This window comes from Rhipicephalus sanguineus, chromosome 4 (genome assembly GCF_013339695.2).
Source record: "Rhipicephalus sanguineus isolate Rsan-2018 chromosome 4, BIME_Rsan_1.4, whole genome shotgun sequence".
Taxonomy (NCBI): Eukaryota; Metazoa; Arthropoda; class Arachnida; order Ixodida; family Ixodidae; genus Rhipicephalus; species Rhipicephalus sanguineus.
Genome location: NC_051179.1, coordinates 72,009,012 through 72,028,091, shown reverse-complemented (window position 1 = coordinate 72,028,091; position 19,080 = coordinate 72,009,012). Strand labels below are relative to the sequence as shown.

At 45.6% G+C, this 19,080-nt stretch overlaps 1 protein-coding gene across 1 annotated transcript in view; it reads right to left on the bottom strand.

Moving 5' to 3' along the window:
* LOC119390240 (protein strawberry notch homolog 1) overlaps positions 1 to 19,080 on the bottom strand; it is a 39,549-nt gene that overhangs the window by 3,169 nt on the left and 17,300 nt on the right. The window contains exons 8-23 of the mRNA XM_037657811.2: positions 17,994 to 18,155; positions 15,938 to 16,073; positions 14,532 to 14,677; positions 12,446 to 12,559; positions 11,647 to 11,829; positions 10,776 to 10,873; positions 9,480 to 9,838; positions 4,827 to 4,919; positions 4,360 to 4,532; positions 2,474 to 2,605; positions 1,822 to 1,957; positions 1,627 to 1,739; positions 1,441 to 1,512; positions 1,254 to 1,356; positions 746 to 1,155; positions 27 to 182 (exon numbers count right to left, since the gene is read on the bottom strand). Of these exons, the coding sequence (XP_037513739.1) occupies positions 27 to 182; positions 746 to 1,155; positions 1,254 to 1,356; positions 1,441 to 1,512; positions 1,627 to 1,739; positions 1,822 to 1,957; positions 2,474 to 2,605; positions 4,360 to 4,532; positions 4,827 to 4,919; positions 9,480 to 9,838; positions 10,776 to 10,873; positions 11,647 to 11,829; positions 12,446 to 12,559; positions 14,532 to 14,677; positions 15,938 to 16,073; positions 17,994 to 18,155 (2,586 nt within the window). The remainder of the gene's footprint in view (positions 1 to 26; positions 183 to 745; positions 1,156 to 1,253; positions 1,357 to 1,440; positions 1,513 to 1,626; positions 1,740 to 1,821; positions 1,958 to 2,473; positions 2,606 to 4,359; positions 4,533 to 4,826; positions 4,920 to 9,479; positions 9,839 to 10,775; positions 10,874 to 11,646; positions 11,830 to 12,445; positions 12,560 to 14,531; positions 14,678 to 15,937; positions 16,074 to 17,993; positions 18,156 to 19,080) is intronic.

Below are 19,080 nucleotides of genomic sequence, written 5' to 3'. Positions count from 1 at the left end.
CGCGGAAGGAGTCATACAGCACTTGCCTTTTTGTACTTGCTCTTCAGCTCATTGAGGCTCTCCTGGCGGACCTGGAGGCCCGTGTTTGGCCTGTACAGCCGGAACAGCTTTTCCTTCTTCTCCTTTGACCTCCGCGCTTGGTCCGCAACAGCCAGCACTGCTGTCTTCTTCCCACAACGCACCTGCACGCACCCAGAGAAAAGCCAACGATGGATGCCTTTAGAAACGGTTCACAAATGCAGGAATGAATGCAACAGTGGTTGATTAAGATCTGAAGCCGACTTTGCTGCTTATATTGAGGCAACATCGGCAAAAGCACTAGTGCAAGCGGACCTCGGGAACTGATCATAATGTGGTTTGCGACAGTGCACAATGAGTGGACAAAGCTTGAGGCCCACACAGAGTCGGCACCACGGCATTGTGTTTAGAGTGGCACCGCATCTGCACCACTGGATTTGAGCTGCATGATTTGGTAACGTCTTATGACATACCATGAAGTGGTTCAGAGTGGTGTGGCATCCAATGGACATAAAGAGAACCAATGCAGCAAGGGGGGCATCGTGTCTTGTAATCCTTCCACGCCACATAAAATACAAAGTTTTGCACCAAGCCTTTTCTGCAACTCCACTACTATAAACGGGTATTTTTATTCAAATAATGCGGAGAATTTCACTGCATTTGGCGTTTTCACGTCGACGCAACGCACGAGAGGGCATCGTGCTTGAACACGTAAGGAGTGGCTCACCTGGTTGGAAAGGTAATAGCCCTCGTCCTTGCTTGTCAGCTCCTTCCAGATGTCCTGTGAGGCCTCGAAAGAGAGTCCACGCTCGACACTCACAGTGTGAAGCTCCGTCTTAGCGCTGCCAGTGGCGTGATTCCGGATAAACTCGTCCACCTTGACACGCTTCACGTTGTCGCCGGCCGTGCCCAGGTCCAAGATGCCCAGGTCGTAACGGCCCGTTTTCTTGGCCTCGGAGATGATGGCGTCCAGGGTGTCCGTGAAGTACTTGAACATTGCGTTTTGAAGCTCCACTTCAATGCCCAGGATGCGGTTCAGGAACTTGCTCATGTTGTTGTAGTCTTTGTCAAGCGTCTGCATCTTGCTGAATTCATCCTCATTCACCAAGCCTACACCCACCAGTGCTTTTCGGCAATCTGCGCAAGAAATTGAAATGCAATGAGTTGAAATCTAGCTGCACAATGAAGAAGCCTACAGGCAAGAACTGCGCGAGACACGAGGTGTGTAAACTGACCGGCAAAGAAATCCCCCTCATAGTCCTCGGGTGGTGGAACTAGAGGCGGGATTTCCATCTCCATTAGGCCACGCATCATGGTCTCCAGGGCAGCTCGGCCATACTGCACAAGAAACAGTCAAATGAGCCATCCTTTCTTTGTTCCAGTTTCAGGAATACGGGGAACATATAGGAAAAAATGGCGCACCTTGTTGTCAATGTTAAAACGAGAAAGGTCCCTGGACTCGCCGGCTCTTCTGTCGCCGTGGGTCAGAGCACCCTGAATACAGGAACAAAGAAAAAGAAAGAAAGAAAAAAAAAAACGAGATAATGAAGTGACCTCGCTTGCATCAAGCTCTAACTTTAATTGAAAATAGACGAGCCAAATCCTTACCAAGCTCTCGAGACGTTTAGCCACGATGGAAGCAAATCGTCGCTCGCCAGCCAAGTCAGAAATGAGGAATATGTACTCTGGGGCGTTCACCTGGTTTGACCTGTGTGTTCGGCCTGGAAGGACGGAGGCAGACCATGTCTTCAATTCCTTCAATTCAGTAGACACCACATGTATATTTTAAGACTGCTGCCTTACCAAACTGCTGCACTGCTCTGTCTGCACTCCAGGGCAACTCGAGGGTGATGTGGACCCTGCGAGCCTGGTTTTTCGCTCTCCTGTCCGACTGCAGCGAGATACCAGAGCTCGCTGCCTCGGAGATGATGGCAATGTGCTGCAAAGGTTCACAGGTATGAGGGAGTTCATTCAGACACCACGCGCAGCTCAACACTTCTTACAGGGACCCGGCTTCAAAATCACTTAGGTTCACGTTGCTGCATTGCAAGAATTGATTGTAATATCCCTTAAGTTCACTTTACTGTCACCATTGACGTGCACATACTGAGCATGTCGAAATACTGAGAACGCAACTTCACACAGACACCCAAAGATGACCTGATTAGGCAAGCAACCTTAGCGTGAATTCGCGAAGGTTGCTGCTCAAAACTCTCCTTTGCCATTAGTCGCTAATACGCCTTGACAATGACTGGCTGTCGTTCACTGTTATGAAGAGTTTAGCATGAGCACAGTACTGTGAATGTGGGCCCAAATGTGACTGATCGGTTCAGGTGAGAAAGGTTCCAATCTTATATAAAAAAAGAGCACAAGACCTTAAAACCAGCAGCAAAACATCACCGACGCAAATGCCACAAATACAACAAGTTCACAAAACCACATCAAGTGTACGTACCTTCTCACCATCCATGAACCTCTGTTTCTCAGTAAGGTTTAGAGTTTCCAAGGGCACGTCAACCTCAGACCGAGACTCGTATTGGATTGTACCGTTGTCTGTGCTCACCACGCGCCCTTTCCTGCCCGTCATCTGCAACACACAACGAATGCTTGGTCATGCGCCATGAAAGAAACCTTATTGTGCCCGCCGCACTACATGCGATTGTGCTCAGCACAACTTTGCCAGTAAGGACAATCTCCAATGTCCACTGAATCACCCAGAATGCTAGTTTTAGTGCATCTTCGTAGTTTGCAGAATGACACACACACACACACACACACACACACACACAACACATCTCTATCAATCAGGTCAAAGACATTTGGCACCCTTCATTTAAAAAATGAAAAAAGAAAAAAAGCTAAATTTATCGATCTCAGTTTACGATGACCTTGAACGCTGTGGTAAAGCAATAAAGCCATTACATATAACTAAACGTTACCCACATCCCAACCCCCATATGGTTGCATAGGGTTAGTCGAATGAAGCCACAACAGGTGTACTTCCACGCCACCACACCTTTTCAACGTGATAATTCGCCAAACGGAAGCTAAAGGAGCTTTTTTTTTTGCCGGCTTAAGTTCATTAAAGAATGATGGCTGATCCCTCCATCATAGGAATCGGTATAACACAAAAGTGAAACGTGTCGTCACAGAAGTAGTTTATTGTTTATAGTGCATTGGTATATGAGAGCTTTTATAATGTCTACTGTTGTTTGGCAGATATAGCACCGCTTGATGGTGGACGCATCTCACTCACGTTGACGCCTAGTGGCACATCTTTGTACCGACGACTAATGCCCGTGATCATGATTTAACACTTTCGGTAGCTGAAGTTTTTAACATATACGTGGACACCGCACATGGCAAATCCCATGCAAAGATGGCATCAACAAGCACATAATAAACACTGATACTCGATATGCACTCCTTCAAAGCGCCGTGAAATGCGAAGAGAAACGCTACGCGCGTCGTGTCTTCCCTCTAGCCTGGCCGTTATTTCTCACAGGGCGAGCGGGGAACGCTGTCCGACAGCCAAGCGGGAGTCAGAGAGCGTCGGAGAGCTATTTTTCGATATGGATGGATGGATGCTATAAGCGAGGCTTGGGTTAAAGCTGCCACCTCACGGTGTGTTAAAGCGTTGACGAAAATAAACTTTTATCGGAAACGCACCGAATGGGATGGTTGTAGCAACAGCGCATTTTTAATCTTTTTTTGAGCCTGGTGGCACAGATGTCACCGCCCAGTTATAAAGGGGACGCACATAGCATCCATCCATCAATCCAAGAGCACTGTGAGCGGAAAGTGTGAAATATAAAAGGCGCGTTCATGTAGCCTCCGCAACGTGTTTGGCAATAGCTCAGTGGGCTAAACGTCCGCCAGCCACTGCTGCAGACTGAGAGGTCATGGGTTCGACTCCCGTCAAAGGAACTCTTTTTTTGTAGTTTTTTTTTTCTTTGCCATCTGATGGCGTTCATCTGATGGCCTCATCCAGAACACCACTAAACATCATGACACGGTTTCCGACCCATACGCCACAATTTAGGAACAACACAAGGAAACCAAGACATAAATTGGCTGTCACCAAAACGTGTAACGTGACTCATTTCTACAAATGCAATATTCTGTCAGCTTTGCTAAATGTGCTGTTCGATGCAACAGACATGAAAAACACATGCAGTTCAATGCACAGTGTACGCCTTACGATAGAACTGACAGATCAAGTAGCTGAATAGAAGGCATCACATATCTGCACCAATATACGACAAGGTGTACATAGTGACTGATACCTAGGCTTCATTTAGTGTTAAATCTGTGTCATCCAGAAGCACTGACAGTACCCACCTCAGCGACATTCTCGGGCCCGCCGAGTTCGTCAATGAGTTGGTCCAGTGTATTGGGAGGCAATTTGTCCCCGAGGTTTTCCAGCCGCTCAAGCAGTTCCTGCTTCATGGCTGCTGCCTTCTTTTCGCTGTCAACAGTGGGCACATTCCGGACTACTGGCTGCGGAGCGGCGCCTGCGGAACCAAACAGCACAGCAGCCACAGAATTATTAATCGCAAATGGTGAAAACTCGTTAACAGCAAGTGTATTTGCACTAACAATTCGTGAAATCTAGGCTAAACAGATTGCAGCAATGAAGGCTGCACAGCCTTCCATTTGCAATGTCGACTTCTTCAATGTCACGCAGCTGCTTCATACTTTCCAGACACAATACCACTGCTCAAAATATGCACTGCAGTTTAGTATCTGCAATGCCCGTGCCTAGCAAGGGGCCTTTCAAGGAGTGCATATCACATTCGCCCACTTACCGTTCCTCGTAGGCTTCTCGTGCTTCTTCTTCTTTTTGGTTTTTTGCTTCTTATTTTTATTTTTAGATTTGTTCTTACGACTTGCCCAGGGATCTGAAAGAAAATAGCCCATTCAGTATACTTGGCTTTTAATCCCGCAACGCTCAATACACTTTTTTTTTCCCCCAAAGCACGCCATTGGCCAGACAAATGTAGAGGCCCTTCATCCTGGCAGAGAAACGGCTGATGAAGTTGTTCACCTTCACGCAATGCTCAACGCTTTTTACCAGGTGCTCAAGCGTTTTCAGGAAAACTTTAAGGGACCTCTCACACAAGGTGCCAAGCCGCGTTCAAGTGTATGCCATTTTGTAGAAACAAAAGCAGCTCGCTGTTGATGAGCGTCGAGGGCACCGAGAAACCACCCTGCATTGACATTATCATGCCAAACACACGCCTACAGTACAGCAAGTATAGTGCTGTTGTAGCCATACCGCACGCTTTTATCAGGTGACAACCCAAACGTGCCTTCATCCGCTGCCAGGACTGCTAAAACATCGACACGGAGTGTACATCGCTGGCAGGAAGCTCGCCGTTGCCTCATTAAGGGGGGAAGCGGGTCTTTGAGACCGAAAATCAGAAAAAAAATCGAATTTTTGAAAATGTTTTATTTGGATTCTGCCGCTACTGATGCATAACCTCGCCAATTTTCATGCGTCTTAGATCAGTATTTTAGCCGTGACAGCATTTTATGTGCCATCAGCGAGCTAAATTTTTAGCGATGAACGCGTAAAAAACAGGCTTATTCAGCGCCGCGCTGTTGCCGTTCTACGTTACCTACGGCAGCCATCTTGGTCGCATTCGAAAGAGCCGCGCTTTTTCTTGAATATCCCGCCGCCCTTGTTTCCGTCCACTCAGAATTCACGTAGAAAATCCACGCCAAAAAAAGGTCCCTCCGCGTGAGCCTATTGGCACAGTGAGCCCACGTGACTAAACAACGCCTTCCGATTCGTCGGGCCTCCCGCGCTGTCTGCTACAGTGCACGCAAAGCGGCAAGTTGATGTCGCCGTAGTATAACTGTGTTGTCCTCGTCGATTTACGTCCGTAAAGTTCCAACCCGCGCAAGCTGGCAAGAAACTGGAGCAGGTGTTTTTTTCATCCTCAACAAAGACTGCATGTTGCGGCGGCTTGCTGGCACGGCGCCAAGCGAGCTAGACGAAGTGCGCCGCAGCCGCCGGGAGTGAATTAGGCCTACGCTCTCGGCCGCGTTTTGGAACTTTGATCGTGGCGAAGCCATATCGAAAGTTGCGCAGCGCTCATAAATTCGAAAAAAAAAAAAAAAAAAGCGAGATCACGGCTCGGGTGCATCAGAAGCGCATCCAGCGGAGGACGGCGTGGTGGCGGAACGCGATTCATCGGTCGAAATGCCGACTTCACCTGTGTCGGCGGCCGCCTCGACGACGTCAGTGATAGGAAGCGTGGTAGAAGGATCAACACGACGTTCTTGACTAGCGCCGATCGTGCGCAACAGCCGGAAAAGACTGAAGATAATATCTCCGGCTTATCGGCAACTTCCGCTAGCGAGCGCAAGCTGCGCACTCTCGCAACAGCGTGCGAGGGCTCTGACCCGTCGGCGGCTAACTACGGCACCGTCGACTTCTCCGCAATCAACAAACTGCTTGAAATGACAGGCACTGGGGCCGTTTCGATTGGAAAATGTGATAAGCTACTCTCCTGGTGTCTTCTAAGGCATTTATTTGCAAAGTAAAGCATTTTTACTTGTGTAGCGCTCCTTGAAGATACAGAGTTTTGTTTTTTGCTTTTTTCTCAGTTTCAATTTTTTGGCCACCTTTCATTCTTTTAGCGAGCGTTTCTCAGCTTTGGTACACTTGATTTTGATCATTTTTGTATTACTGAAAAGCTGGATGTTTAGCGAGTGCAACAAAGTGTCATATGTTACTATAGAAAAGCGTAAGTTTTTACAAGAGAGAAAATAACAAAAATACATTTTCTCTGTAATCGAATGGCGGATTTTAAAGCTTCATAACTTTTGTTGTAGGAAAGCTAGAACCATAAAATTTGCTTATTGCACTCTTTGATAACTGTAGAATGCAATGACATTTAATTCAGCAGGATCCGAGTAGCTAATTTATTAAAAAAGTGATTAAACGAAATTTTGATGAATGATTAATTAAAAAAATTGTCATAACGGCTACATAAAAACTGAGTTCATATTTGGTATTTACACATGTAAATACATGATCACCGAAGTTTTCATCATCCTAACTTAAATAAAAAGATGCTTCATGTCAAAGTGCCTCTTCCCCCCTTAACCCAATAAGCTACTCACCCCAACTGTGCACGGTCTGCAGTGGACTAGGTGCGAAGAACACTCACACATCAAATGTGCGTACGGCCTTGCAGTGACAGAGTGAGCCGAGTGGCGACGCGCTGCATGCAACTAGCCAGGGAAAATCGGCTCCACGCGGCTGTACCGCGTTTCAATTAAACTGCATCAGTTTTCGCTTTTGACACTGTGACAGAACGGACAGACACACACACTGGCTATCCACGATACATGTGTGCATGTCTGTGCCACGATCTGCTACTATCGCTGTGTATTCCGGACGCTGTAATACCGTATAAACGCGTGTAAGGGCCGCACTTTTTTTTTCAAGAAATGAGGGCCAATTTTCAGGGTGCGGTCCATACACGCGACATTTTTTTTTTTAAGTAAAAACGCACCAGTTAGCGAACGAAGAGCGTTTATTGCAGTATACCACATTTCTTGCGACATACGTGCTCAATCATCTCACTCGGCGAGTCCTCAGACCTGGAGTCCGAGATGAGATGGTGTGCTGCGAAGCGCCGTCACCCCACATGCAGTCATCTTCCGTGCCATCCAAGCTGTTAGATATCCCGGCGACTTTAAAACTTCGGGACACAATGTCCGTCGACACCGAGCTCCACGCAGATGGGATCCACCCAAGTACAGTCGCCAAGGCTAGTCCCTTCAAACGCAGCATGTCCGTTGTGAGTGCAAGACCGTCATTCCGCAGTTCAGTCACATAGCGGAGCAAGTCTTCTTCTAAATCGGGAAACTTGCACTGCTCTCCTCGGAAAGCGCGCTTAGTGCTGTTGGTGTTTCGCAAGGCTTCTTTTTGAGCACACTAGCGTCGAACACATTTCTCGTCAACGTCGAATTTTCTGCCGGCGGCACGTTTCCCATGCTCGAAAGCATACTCGATCACCTTCAACTTATAGCCAGCAGTGTAGCTATTCAGGTACTTGCCCATCTTGCCAAAACGTGAACGCCGAGTAGAAAACAAGCTAGCACGAAGGTCATCGAACAGTGCAGAAAACTACAGCAAACGGCTGGCTGATCTGCAAAAACCGAACAACGCGAACGCCATGCAAAAGTTGGTGATGCTAATGCCGATATGGATAGCGCCGATAGCGCGTTTGTATAGAGATGTGAGAAGCTAAAGATAAAATCCTGCTTTAACCTTTAGTTGGCGGGTCTATGAATACTAATAAAAAGTTAAAATTTTTAGCCCACTTCACGAACATATTAACACGAATAAAATCCAAAAATATATATCTATATACTCTGGTGACGATGATGATGGTTGCGTTTCCTTGCGCCATCTATTGACTACGCCTAGAAGCTTACGCGCGCGCGCATTTTGAATACGTATTGGTTGAGGAAAGTGTGGGTGCGGCTCTTACGCGGATTTTTTTTTTTTTAGAATATGCACTTCAAAAAAACGGGGTGCGGCCCTTACACGGGTGCGGCCCTTACACGCGTTTATACGGTAGCTTCAAAATGCTCCTTGGCGTCGCCACGTGTTATCGTTTGGTCGTGCGAGAACCTGAATCTTTTCTGCACGTTGGTAAAAAGAAAGAAAAGGTTTCGTAGCGGGTACGTTAGGCAATATTTGCTGCCGATCTGCATTTCTTTGCTGGCTGTGATGGCGCAGGGCACATCAGGGGATGCAAATTTGTACTTCGTGGTTAATGCATAGTTATTCAGTGTTTTCAGCAGGTAAGTATTAACGAGGTTTAACTGTACACTCAAACCTCGATATAACAAACACGGATATAACGAAGTATGTGAAGAATAGTCTTTTCATAGCTACGTGTTACAAATAAACGTTTATAACAAATTTTCGGATATAACAAAGTTACTTTCGTGGCAGGTGTGACTTTGTTATACAGTTGAACCCCTTTATAAGAGGCACGCATGGGGGAGAAATTCTTGCCTGTTATATGAGGCGTCTCTTGTAGGCAGGGTACTAAGTTATGCATTTTCCTATCAACCCTTACTTTCATGTAGCACACTGGTGTCTCTTATACCCCACGTGTCTCTTATATCAGTGTCTCTTATAAAGGGGTTCAACTGTAATGAGGTTTGAGTGTGTTGCACAAAATCAGCCTCAACGTTCCTCTAAAAGGCTGCTGCGTGCAAAAGAAAACTGAATCCCAAAGCACGGATCCTACCCTTGGCACACAAGTTTTCTGAGGAATCCTTTGCAACAGTATTCTCAGAGGAGTCCGGAATCGCAAAAACTTCAACTAAGAGAATTCAATTTTCAGAGTACTGTAAAAGTTGCAATTTAGCTATTAAGAGAAACGGGTGCTCAAAATAAGATGGCGGCACAGGCAAAGAGTGCTCACCGTCGCTGTCCGAGTCATCACCAAAAGGGTTGAAGTCATCCTCTGCATCCGATTCGACAGCCGAGCTGCCCTCGGAATCCTCTGCTGCTGAACTGGACACAGACGGCTCAAAGTCGCTCTCCGGCTCACTCTTGACCTCAACGTCGCTGTCATCGTCATCACCCGAGGAAGCCTCCCTGTAGCGCTTCACCCCCTGCCGAGCCTGTCGAGCACTCTTCCGCTTGTGTCCCCCCGTCGAAGAAGACGGGGGCGGCGAGGGGATCGGGTCATCTACAATGCCACCCAGCCCCAGAAGCCTCAGCGACTTCTTGCGGTTGGGTGCCGGAAAGTGCTTCTCGATAAGAGTCTGTAAGACTCCCCTGCATATGCAAAGGCATCACTGACATTGCGGGTCATCTGGGAAACCACCATTCAACTTATACATTCAGTGGCTTTACAGGCACACACTGCTCACACTGCTCAAATATCGTTCTCTTTGACATGCAACACGCTACCGTATATTCCGAGCAAGCCCCCCCATCCTGGTGCTCCCCACCGAAATCTGTGTACACAGTACATCCAGGCAACACTGGCGTGCCAGAATCCAATCCAATCCTGCTTTCCAATCCAATCCAATCCTGCACCTAAACTTTATCGTCAAAATGCGATATTTTCTTTCTTTTCCACATAATGATCGCACCCCGAACTTAGTGCACGACACATGACGTTTTCCAGGTTCCCTCGAACAAAAACATGGCCTTCAAAACTTGCATTTGCAATTCAAAGACTGTAGCTATGGCACACGCAGCTAGCAAAGGTAATTCATTTGCAAGATCTGCGTCTTGCCCAATGCCATGTCACCATGAACTCATCATCAGAGGTGCTTCCATGCCATGCTCCCCACGGTCTGATGGTGTTTCCTTTGTATTTCTTGTTTTTAGGAGTTGGTGAAAGCAGCGGTTTGGCGTTGCAATGCACCAGGCGGTGAACAAGGGAGCCAGAAGAGTCTTGAGTAGGTCTATGTGTGTTCTGCTTATTTCTGGCAGGAAAAGGTTATCACCGCCATTCTGAATATTGGTGCCATTCCAGGATACCCCCCCCCCCCTCACACATACACTTTGCCAGTAATTTTGACTTGCTAAGGGGGTGTCACTTGCTCAGAATTATACGATAATTTACAGTAACTTTACTTTTATTGACAAGAATGAGAGTGATGTGAACTCCCCGCAGCACTAAGAATAGCTACAGAAGATAGAGTCAGACAGGTGACTGCACGCACCATGCACAGCAGACGAACATTCTTGTAGTTGCACTCACTTTGCCGTAGAGACGAAGTCCGAGAGTTCACCGCCTTGTTCTTCTAACTGTTCCAGTGTCCTAGCCTCCCCCGTAGACTGCAGGCCAATCACCACGCACTGAAGGAAGAAAGAAACAAGCTGTAGTGCGCACGTACCTCACCAGAGTACGGCCACTAGCGTGGGTTCGGACTTAGCGAGCCACAGGGCCGCGTTTGCCGTCGCCTCGCGTGAACTAGCGCGTGCCACTGCACACGTGCGTTCGAGCGACAAAGGCGCCGAGCACATCGTGGCACTGCATCGCTCTTCGGCCAAGCGTTCGGAAGGGACAACGTAAGGTAAGCGCCCACATGATTGGACATGTGGACGGCAGAAATAGGAGAAAAACCTGCGCAATGGCAGCGGGCAAGCCTTAATCCCGACAAAGCTAACGTCTTACGTCATGTCCACATTGAAAGTGTTCAGCCCTTTCACCACAAGCGTCTGATCCGACCCATTTCAGACTCTAGTATGGCAATTCTCTGGAACCAAGACACTTAACAGGTCCCTAAACAAGCCTGCCTGCTTGTGTGTGTGCGCCAAATAAACAAAGTGAAGGTCATGAAGTTCAGCGTTGGGACTTGGCTACGCAATTTGCAGCTAGCTCCCTACCACTCAGTACCTCTACAACGTCCACATGAGCCAGGTTCTCCTATGTCCTTTTACAAGAACACAAAGGCCGGAGTTGTGCGAAGGAATAGAACGCCGGTGGTATAACACAATTAGAAACAGGCAAGATTTTTCTCCTAGTATGCATAAGCTCCACATAAACTAAAGGACCCTATCACAATAAGTAAAGCAGGTGGAATTGCCGATAATGCACGCTCATGACCACAGAGTAATGCATTGCTCACCTTGTCATTTTTGACAGCCTCTCTGGCCAGGGACACCACGTGCGGCACCTTCGACGCGATGCAGAGGTACTTGAAGAAACGCTGATGCGAGGCCCAGAACTGACCCCACATGGTCTTCTTGATGCGCGAATCGCCCTCCATCAGCTCAGCTGCTTCTTGGAACATTGCACGAGCATCCACCCACTGCACGACAGCAAACAACCACTAAGAGAGGGGCACAAGGCTGCAATGACCACCATCAACCAGGTGTTAGGTGAAGCAGGCAATTACTTTCCAATGACTTTCCAGACCATGGAACTGGTGGAGATGCAAAGCTGGAAAGGTTGCAGCTGCAGTTTATTGTGTGTGTGTACAACACATCCAGCATGTCTTTCGGCACACATATTACGGCTGCTGCGAATTTTACAGCAAATTTTACGGCTGCTGTGACAAAGTTTAGTGCCACTTATCACCAAGCAGCTTGCAAGAGTTCTGTAATGTGTACAAGTCTGATATGCAGCGACATTTTTACCACAGTTCTTGATATACAGGCTGATATATTTGCTTGGTAGCATATGCAGATCAGCAATATGTTGGCAGGGTTCACTTTTGAAGCAGGAGAATACTGTCACCTATTTTCCGGGAAATTATATCTTAACCTTCCAGGCAGGCTTTGCAAGGAGGAAATGCTGCACTTAATATAAATCAGCACTAATCTCATCACAAATGCACAACACACGCAAAACAAGAGAGTGAGGATGGTTTACAAACAGCACATTCGATAACAATGTAAAACAACTCAATAAAGATGAAAACGTACCAGCTTCACAGATTCATTGTACATGGCGATGAATTGCTTCGCCAGAGGGATTTCGTCGATCTTGAATGATACACCAGCGAAGCTCAGCTGGCGAGCCATATACATGCCTCTCAGCTGCAAGGCAAAACAAAAACTTGGTAAGTGCTTACCGAAAAAGCTGCAAACTAAATATTACTTCCCCAGCAATCCAACCATGAATAACTGTGACGGTCTGGCAAAATTCATTCAAAATACCATAGACGGGTTTTGCTCGAAATTTGTGAAGGAAGTCACGCTGGGCACCAGTTATGTGGCAATCGGTTTGCACGAGGCTTACCCTACAAGCGTGACCTGGATGGAATGCGACACTCCTCCACCGCCACAATGTACGAAGACTCTCCGACACAGCACAGAAAAGGCACTTGCAAAGACGATACGGCTGGATTCGTCTACTCTCCGACACGATGCAGAACACGCACTCGAGGCCAGATGTCAGTCAACAAACACGGGTTTATTAACCCAAGATGCAGCACAGTGTGACAGTCACGGATTGCGGGCCAAACAGGGTAACTCCACAAGACCGATCGAGTATGCTTGCCTGCAGCGCTATCGGCAACCACACAAAAGGGCCCACCGACAGCAAGAACGAGAAGGCCCCTGCTAAGGCAGTGTGCCACCTTGTCGTTACAGGCCTGCGAGTATCTCTCCCACGACGACTAGGCTCCAGACAGATGGGAGCTCAGGTGGAGAGGGGGCCTGGGTGTCGTCACTGGCGGCCCATGAGGAAGGCCGTGACACAGTGACGTATGCTAGAGCGATGCGCAGCGTCAGTCGGGACATCTTGACGCCAGGAAGGTAGAAGCATGGCTTGCCATGTTGCAGATTAATGGTGATTCTCGGCGACTGAGGTGTGCAAGGCCGGCACAATGCGCTAGGTGGGGGACAGGTGCAGAGGGAAAACGTTCTTGGTCCCCACAAATGATGCACAAACAACAACAAAAGCCTCAAGACACATAAGAGTCGCAGTGGTTTTCATGCTGTTGCAATGTGCTTTCCATAATTGACACAATTGAAAATAATGCCACTACACAGAAATGGTGCTATTGGTGAGCTGCTTTATCCTAGTGCAGTGCCCAAACAATGCCGCATAAATCTGGCGTAAGGGCCGCCCCCCTCTTTCTCGGATTAAATATAATTGAGAATAAAAAGTTATTCTCAATTATTAACAGCCACAATCGCCTTTTCAACGCACCCACTAAATGATGTCGCACTGCCCTGTTTACAATGCAACCTGCAATCTCCAGCACAAAGCGTTTTTTGAGCAGCTGCAACGACCTAACTTCTTAATCTAGTGCCGCTATGACCAAAGAAGACGGCCTACGCACCTGGCAAGAAATCGCTTTTGGCAACACTTACGAGATTATCGCTGATTGTATCAGCATTGTAGGCACAGTGCGAGACTGCCATGATTGGTAGACAGGCAGACACATCGCAATTAAATTAAATTTTGACAACAGAATTCGGAGGTGTGATCATCACCTAACATGAAATAACATGTTTCTAAATAAATAAATAAATGAAAAAGAAAAAAAAAGAGCACTGGGTGTGGGCTGCAGCCAAAAAGTTCCCGCACGAAAAAAGAAAAAGTGCGGCCTGTACACAAGTTTAAACAGTGATCATATTGATCATTAAGCAACAGTAAACCAACAAGTTCCATTTCCAAACAAGAAAGAATGGCCAATATTTGCGTTTTTCTAAGGCAGAGCTGATTACAGTAGAACTCTGCAATGCCCAAAGATATGATTCTGACAAGTGCTAACAACTTGAACCTTTGCTGGCATGTGAACCCACTCGCATCAACAAACCCTGACCACCTGGCCTTTCTAAATTCAGTGTCCACAATTTCACAGCAGGTTAACTGTTCAGGAAGAGACATCCTTCCCAGTAGCCAACAAATTCGTAGAATACTATTTTTTAGTTTTTGCAGAATCAGAGTAGCACAGGTGAACGCAACAGGCCTAATACCGTCAGCTGCTCAGTACGATTAGGTGCATTGAAATCCAGAGCAAAACCTATCAAAGCTCTGCATTCTAAAGGAAAGGCTCACCTTCATGTCCATGGCGACCAACTCCATGGCCCCAACGCCTCGCTTCTCGACAGCTGAAATGAAATCTGAGAACTCCCGGAACGGTGTTCCCTCACCCCAGATGCCTAAGCGAGTCATGTAAGCCATGTTCTTTGGCTCGGAGGCACCTGCAGTGAAAATACAGATTCAACTGTGGCGACGAGTTACCCTCGCAGACCGTGAAGTCTTACCCATCCGAGAGAGCAAAGCCAACGCGACAGCGGTCTAAAATTAGGTTTATTTCAAACGCGAGCATCTACTTTCATTTTTATGCAACACCTATGCTGCTGTAGCTATACTCCATCCCTCATAAATGTCTGGCTCAATACAGAAAGCCCAACAAGAGTGGCTCAAAAGTTAAGGTGCATGCACACTGCCTCAGCTTGTCTTCATCATGGAACCATTCCTTGCGGCACAATGCATCGGTTCAAAACTTTATTAGCAATTAAACATAATTTTTGTTGATTTATTACACACTGGAGGCTGTGGACAAGCCCAGACAGAGCTGGCAAAGAATAAATAACAAAACATGAGTAACACTGCAGCATGGTAGTCAATAAGAAACACACACCTGGTATAACATCACAGCCGTACATTTTACTGTTCCATTCTGCTATTGTTCAAGGAAATAATGCAGTAGGTGGCACTGCCACGAAGGAATATCTAAACTCTGAACTTAAGGGGAGACGCGGGTCTTTTTTTTATTTCTTTTATTATCTGGGTGAACTGAATGACATTTAACAAACTTATCCAATTTTTTCTGCAGATTCCAAATCTCTAATTAGATTGTTGGTAGCTGCATTAGTACAAAAGATGTGCGATCTCTAAAAGCATATTTCTTACGGGAATTTTTGGCAACTTTGCTTTGTCAAACACAGAAACAAAGTATGTGGCAAGACTGCCAGAGAACTGGTCTAGCCGGTGATGCTAATCCGATTGCCATCAACAAACTCTGAATGCAAAATAAATAGAAGTAAATGTGAGTGAAATTTTTTTGCTGCATACTATTTTTGATTATCGAGAATTATGATTGGGTGAACAACATTATAAGAAAATAAATAGCATCACCGGCTAGACCAGCTTCCTGGCAATCTTGCCACATACTTTGTTTTTGTGCTTGACAAAGCAAAGTTGCCAAAAATCCCCGTAAGAAATATGCTTAAATATGTGTTAGAAATTGCATATCTTTTGTTCTAATGCAGCTATTAAAAATCTACTTAGATATTTTGAATCTGTGGGAAAAGCTGAATAAGTGTTTTAAATTTCATGCCATTCACCCAACTTTTAAAAAACCACTTTTTAAGACCCATGTCTCCCCTTAATAAGGCTTTTAAAAAGAATGCTGCTTGGCAAAGATTGGTCAGCAACTGCAATCCTATAGTCATTACCTGTAGCACTGGCATAGACCACTCGTGCCTTGGGAAGCTTGTTCTGCAGTTCAAGCACAGTGAGACCAGTCTTGGTTGGTTTGGAGGAGCCCACAGGACACAAGTTTTTGGCTTTGTGGCATTCGTCAAATACAATCTGACCATGAAGTCAAGGAGGCCAAAAAAGATTCTAGCACTGCACAGCGAAACTGTAAGGAACACAACAAATGCTAGTAGGATCTCGCTCAATAGAACCTGGAGGAATCTGAAAGATATGTTCCATTTAACAGGAGTTCTGGTCACTGTGAAAGATGTAGAGGGGTGCAGCAGTCAAACAAAAAACCAATCAAGCTAGAGGAAGCTGTTCCATTTATGCAGCAATACCGTTTATAAAAGGCACTGCGAATTTAGGAACACACGCACCTTGCAAGTCACTTACAATAGCGAAAAGTAGAGGTGGCAATTTCGCTAGCATAGAGAACTTTTCTGCATACAGTCATTCAAACGAAATACCCCGTTCGCAATCTTCCACCATCAGAATTCTGATAGAAGGTTTATGCATGAACAAGTCAAACTTTTCCGTTAAAAAAAAAAAAAAAAAAAAAAAAAAAACAATTAAAAAAGCACTAATTCTGGAGAACTACCGCACGATCATGAGGCATGCCGTAGCAGGGCCTCTGGATTAATTGACTAGTTGGGGTTCATTTTGACACACACCTATGATCGCGTACAAGTTTGGAAGAGGGCGGTATCTCCACCTCGATGCACAGACGCACAGATGCCTGTACCAATGGGTGTGCACTCTAAACTCACGTCGTGAACCAGACAGAACATCCAAGAGAGCTAGCAAGCATGCAATAACAATATATTGTATGAAAGCCTTGAAGGCATTTATGTCCAAGCATAACACACCACACAGTACTGAAAACACCAGTTATGAAATGGGATACATATTAGTGCAAACAAATAAACGAAGACTCAATAAAGAAACAGTAGGAAGCAGAAAGGTTGGATGGTAAAGTTCAACTGTTTATTCGAAAAGTGAAGGCAGCAGAATACAAGAGTTTGTGCATGTGTGTGCCAGTATCGGTAAAATGTAATAAGTGTAAAGAGTTACATCTAATTTTCAAAGAAGACAGACAGCAGTATCACTAATACTACAAGTGCCTCTCTCTTAATATGAAAAGCCTCCAATAACTCCAAAGCCTGCCAACTTTTCTGCTTCCTACTACAGTAAAAGCTCGTTAATTCGACCCTCGTTAATTCATAAAATCAGATAATTCGGATGTGTCTTTCGGTCCCAGCCATCATATGCATTGTTTAATGGCGTCAAACTCCAGTTAATTTGGTCATACTTGGTCGCAACCCGGTTCATTCAGACGATCTTGGGAGTGCACTGAGTGAAAAGCACCGCACATATAAAGAGCGAAAAACGACGTTTGTGGCCAAGTGAAATTGCGCAGTCCGCATTGCCATCGTCATCATAGCAAATCACACGGTAACGACAGGAAAGCCAGAACGCTTCACGCCTATTTGCATTCACTACCGCGTGTGGCACCTCGTTGGACGCGGGCGTTCAAAAAGGCCTAGTCGCCATCCACAATCGCATTCTTGATGACCAAGGCTTCAGCGGCTACGACAAACTACTTTCGTTCACCGGCAAAAAAAGAAGTATCGTCATGTGAGCACAGTGGCGGGGGTCAGAGCACGTTTCAGGCTAATTTAGACATGGGGGTCTTGCACCACAGTAGCACAGTGAAAGAAGTGGCAGGATGACGAAAACTGCGGCTTTTACGCTTCTCTTATAAAAAGTAAGTACAGCATTTACTATTTATTGAGAAAATGAAAGTCTGTTGACGTAATACACACTTGTTTATAGTTTCCTTTATACTTTCAATAATTCGGAATTTGGTTAATTCGGACATTTTTTTTTTTTCCTGGTCCCGTGAAATCTGAATTAGGAGCTTTTACTGTGTTTCTTTCTCAAGTCTTTGTTTCCTTGCGCTAATATGTATCCCTTTGACATCAACCAATTCACCCAGCAACAAGTCTTACTCAACCAGTAAAAAAAGGATACAACTCCATCAAAATCATCGCCACACCAATGCAGGAGCTGCTTGAGTCGCGTCTTGTACTTGCCACCACCTTGGCTTTCACCAATCAGAGACGAGTACGTGGAAAATATGACGCCCTTCTTCACGCTGCCATTCACCTTGGAGGAGATCTTCGCGTATTTGAACTGCAATGCCCAAACACCGCCTTGTACTTTACAAGTATCCCAAGTGAACTGATCGATAAATCTATCAATAACAATTTATTGCATAACCTTCAGTCAGTTACGCAACAAAAGCTCCCACATACTCAATCTCTTTGAAGATGGATCTTTTTACACAACATAGCGCAATAATCAATTTTTTCATATAAGTTTCAAGATTAGAACAAGAAAAAAAAGAGCCCAAGCATTTACATGCACACTTCTTACAAAGTAGCAAAATACAAGATTCCATTCGAGAACTTTGTTTAGGCAGACTTTGTGGTAAACTAAGCAATCAACTTAAGCCACTACAAATTCAGTATGCCTTCGTTAGGATCTACTTGCAATTGTACTAAACTCTTTTGAATTTCATTTGAACTTGCCTAAAAGCAATTCTGCTGCATTACTGGGAACTACGATGCTACAGTGGGGAATTTCCAAGTTCACGGCGAGTTCTCCACCGCAGTTACGCTTGCATACAAATATGTACACCTTAACCCCTTCAAGCGTGAAATTGGTCAAATTTATACAATATTATTCCAAGGCAGTTGATATCCCGTTGCAACAAAATCATTGTCATTATGTGTTTACTTGTATGCTTTTCAGGAATTAATCTTAATTAAAAATCTATCCTGAAGTCATTCATGCTTTACTTTTTGCCTAATTGTATCAAATCTCAGGCTAGAAATACAGTACAATTTTGTTTTCAGTAGCACTCACTTCAAGCAAACAAAAATTGTATTTTTGATATAGCTCACGCAAAGTTGCACGTCAAATGGCTTGTCAAACATGGTAGAGCCTTCAGCAAAGTGATCATGTGCAGCAACACGCATTGAAGACACAATGATTACGCAGGAGCAATGATTACGCAGGAGCTCAATCTATCTTGCTCTTTCTTAGCCACTAGCCG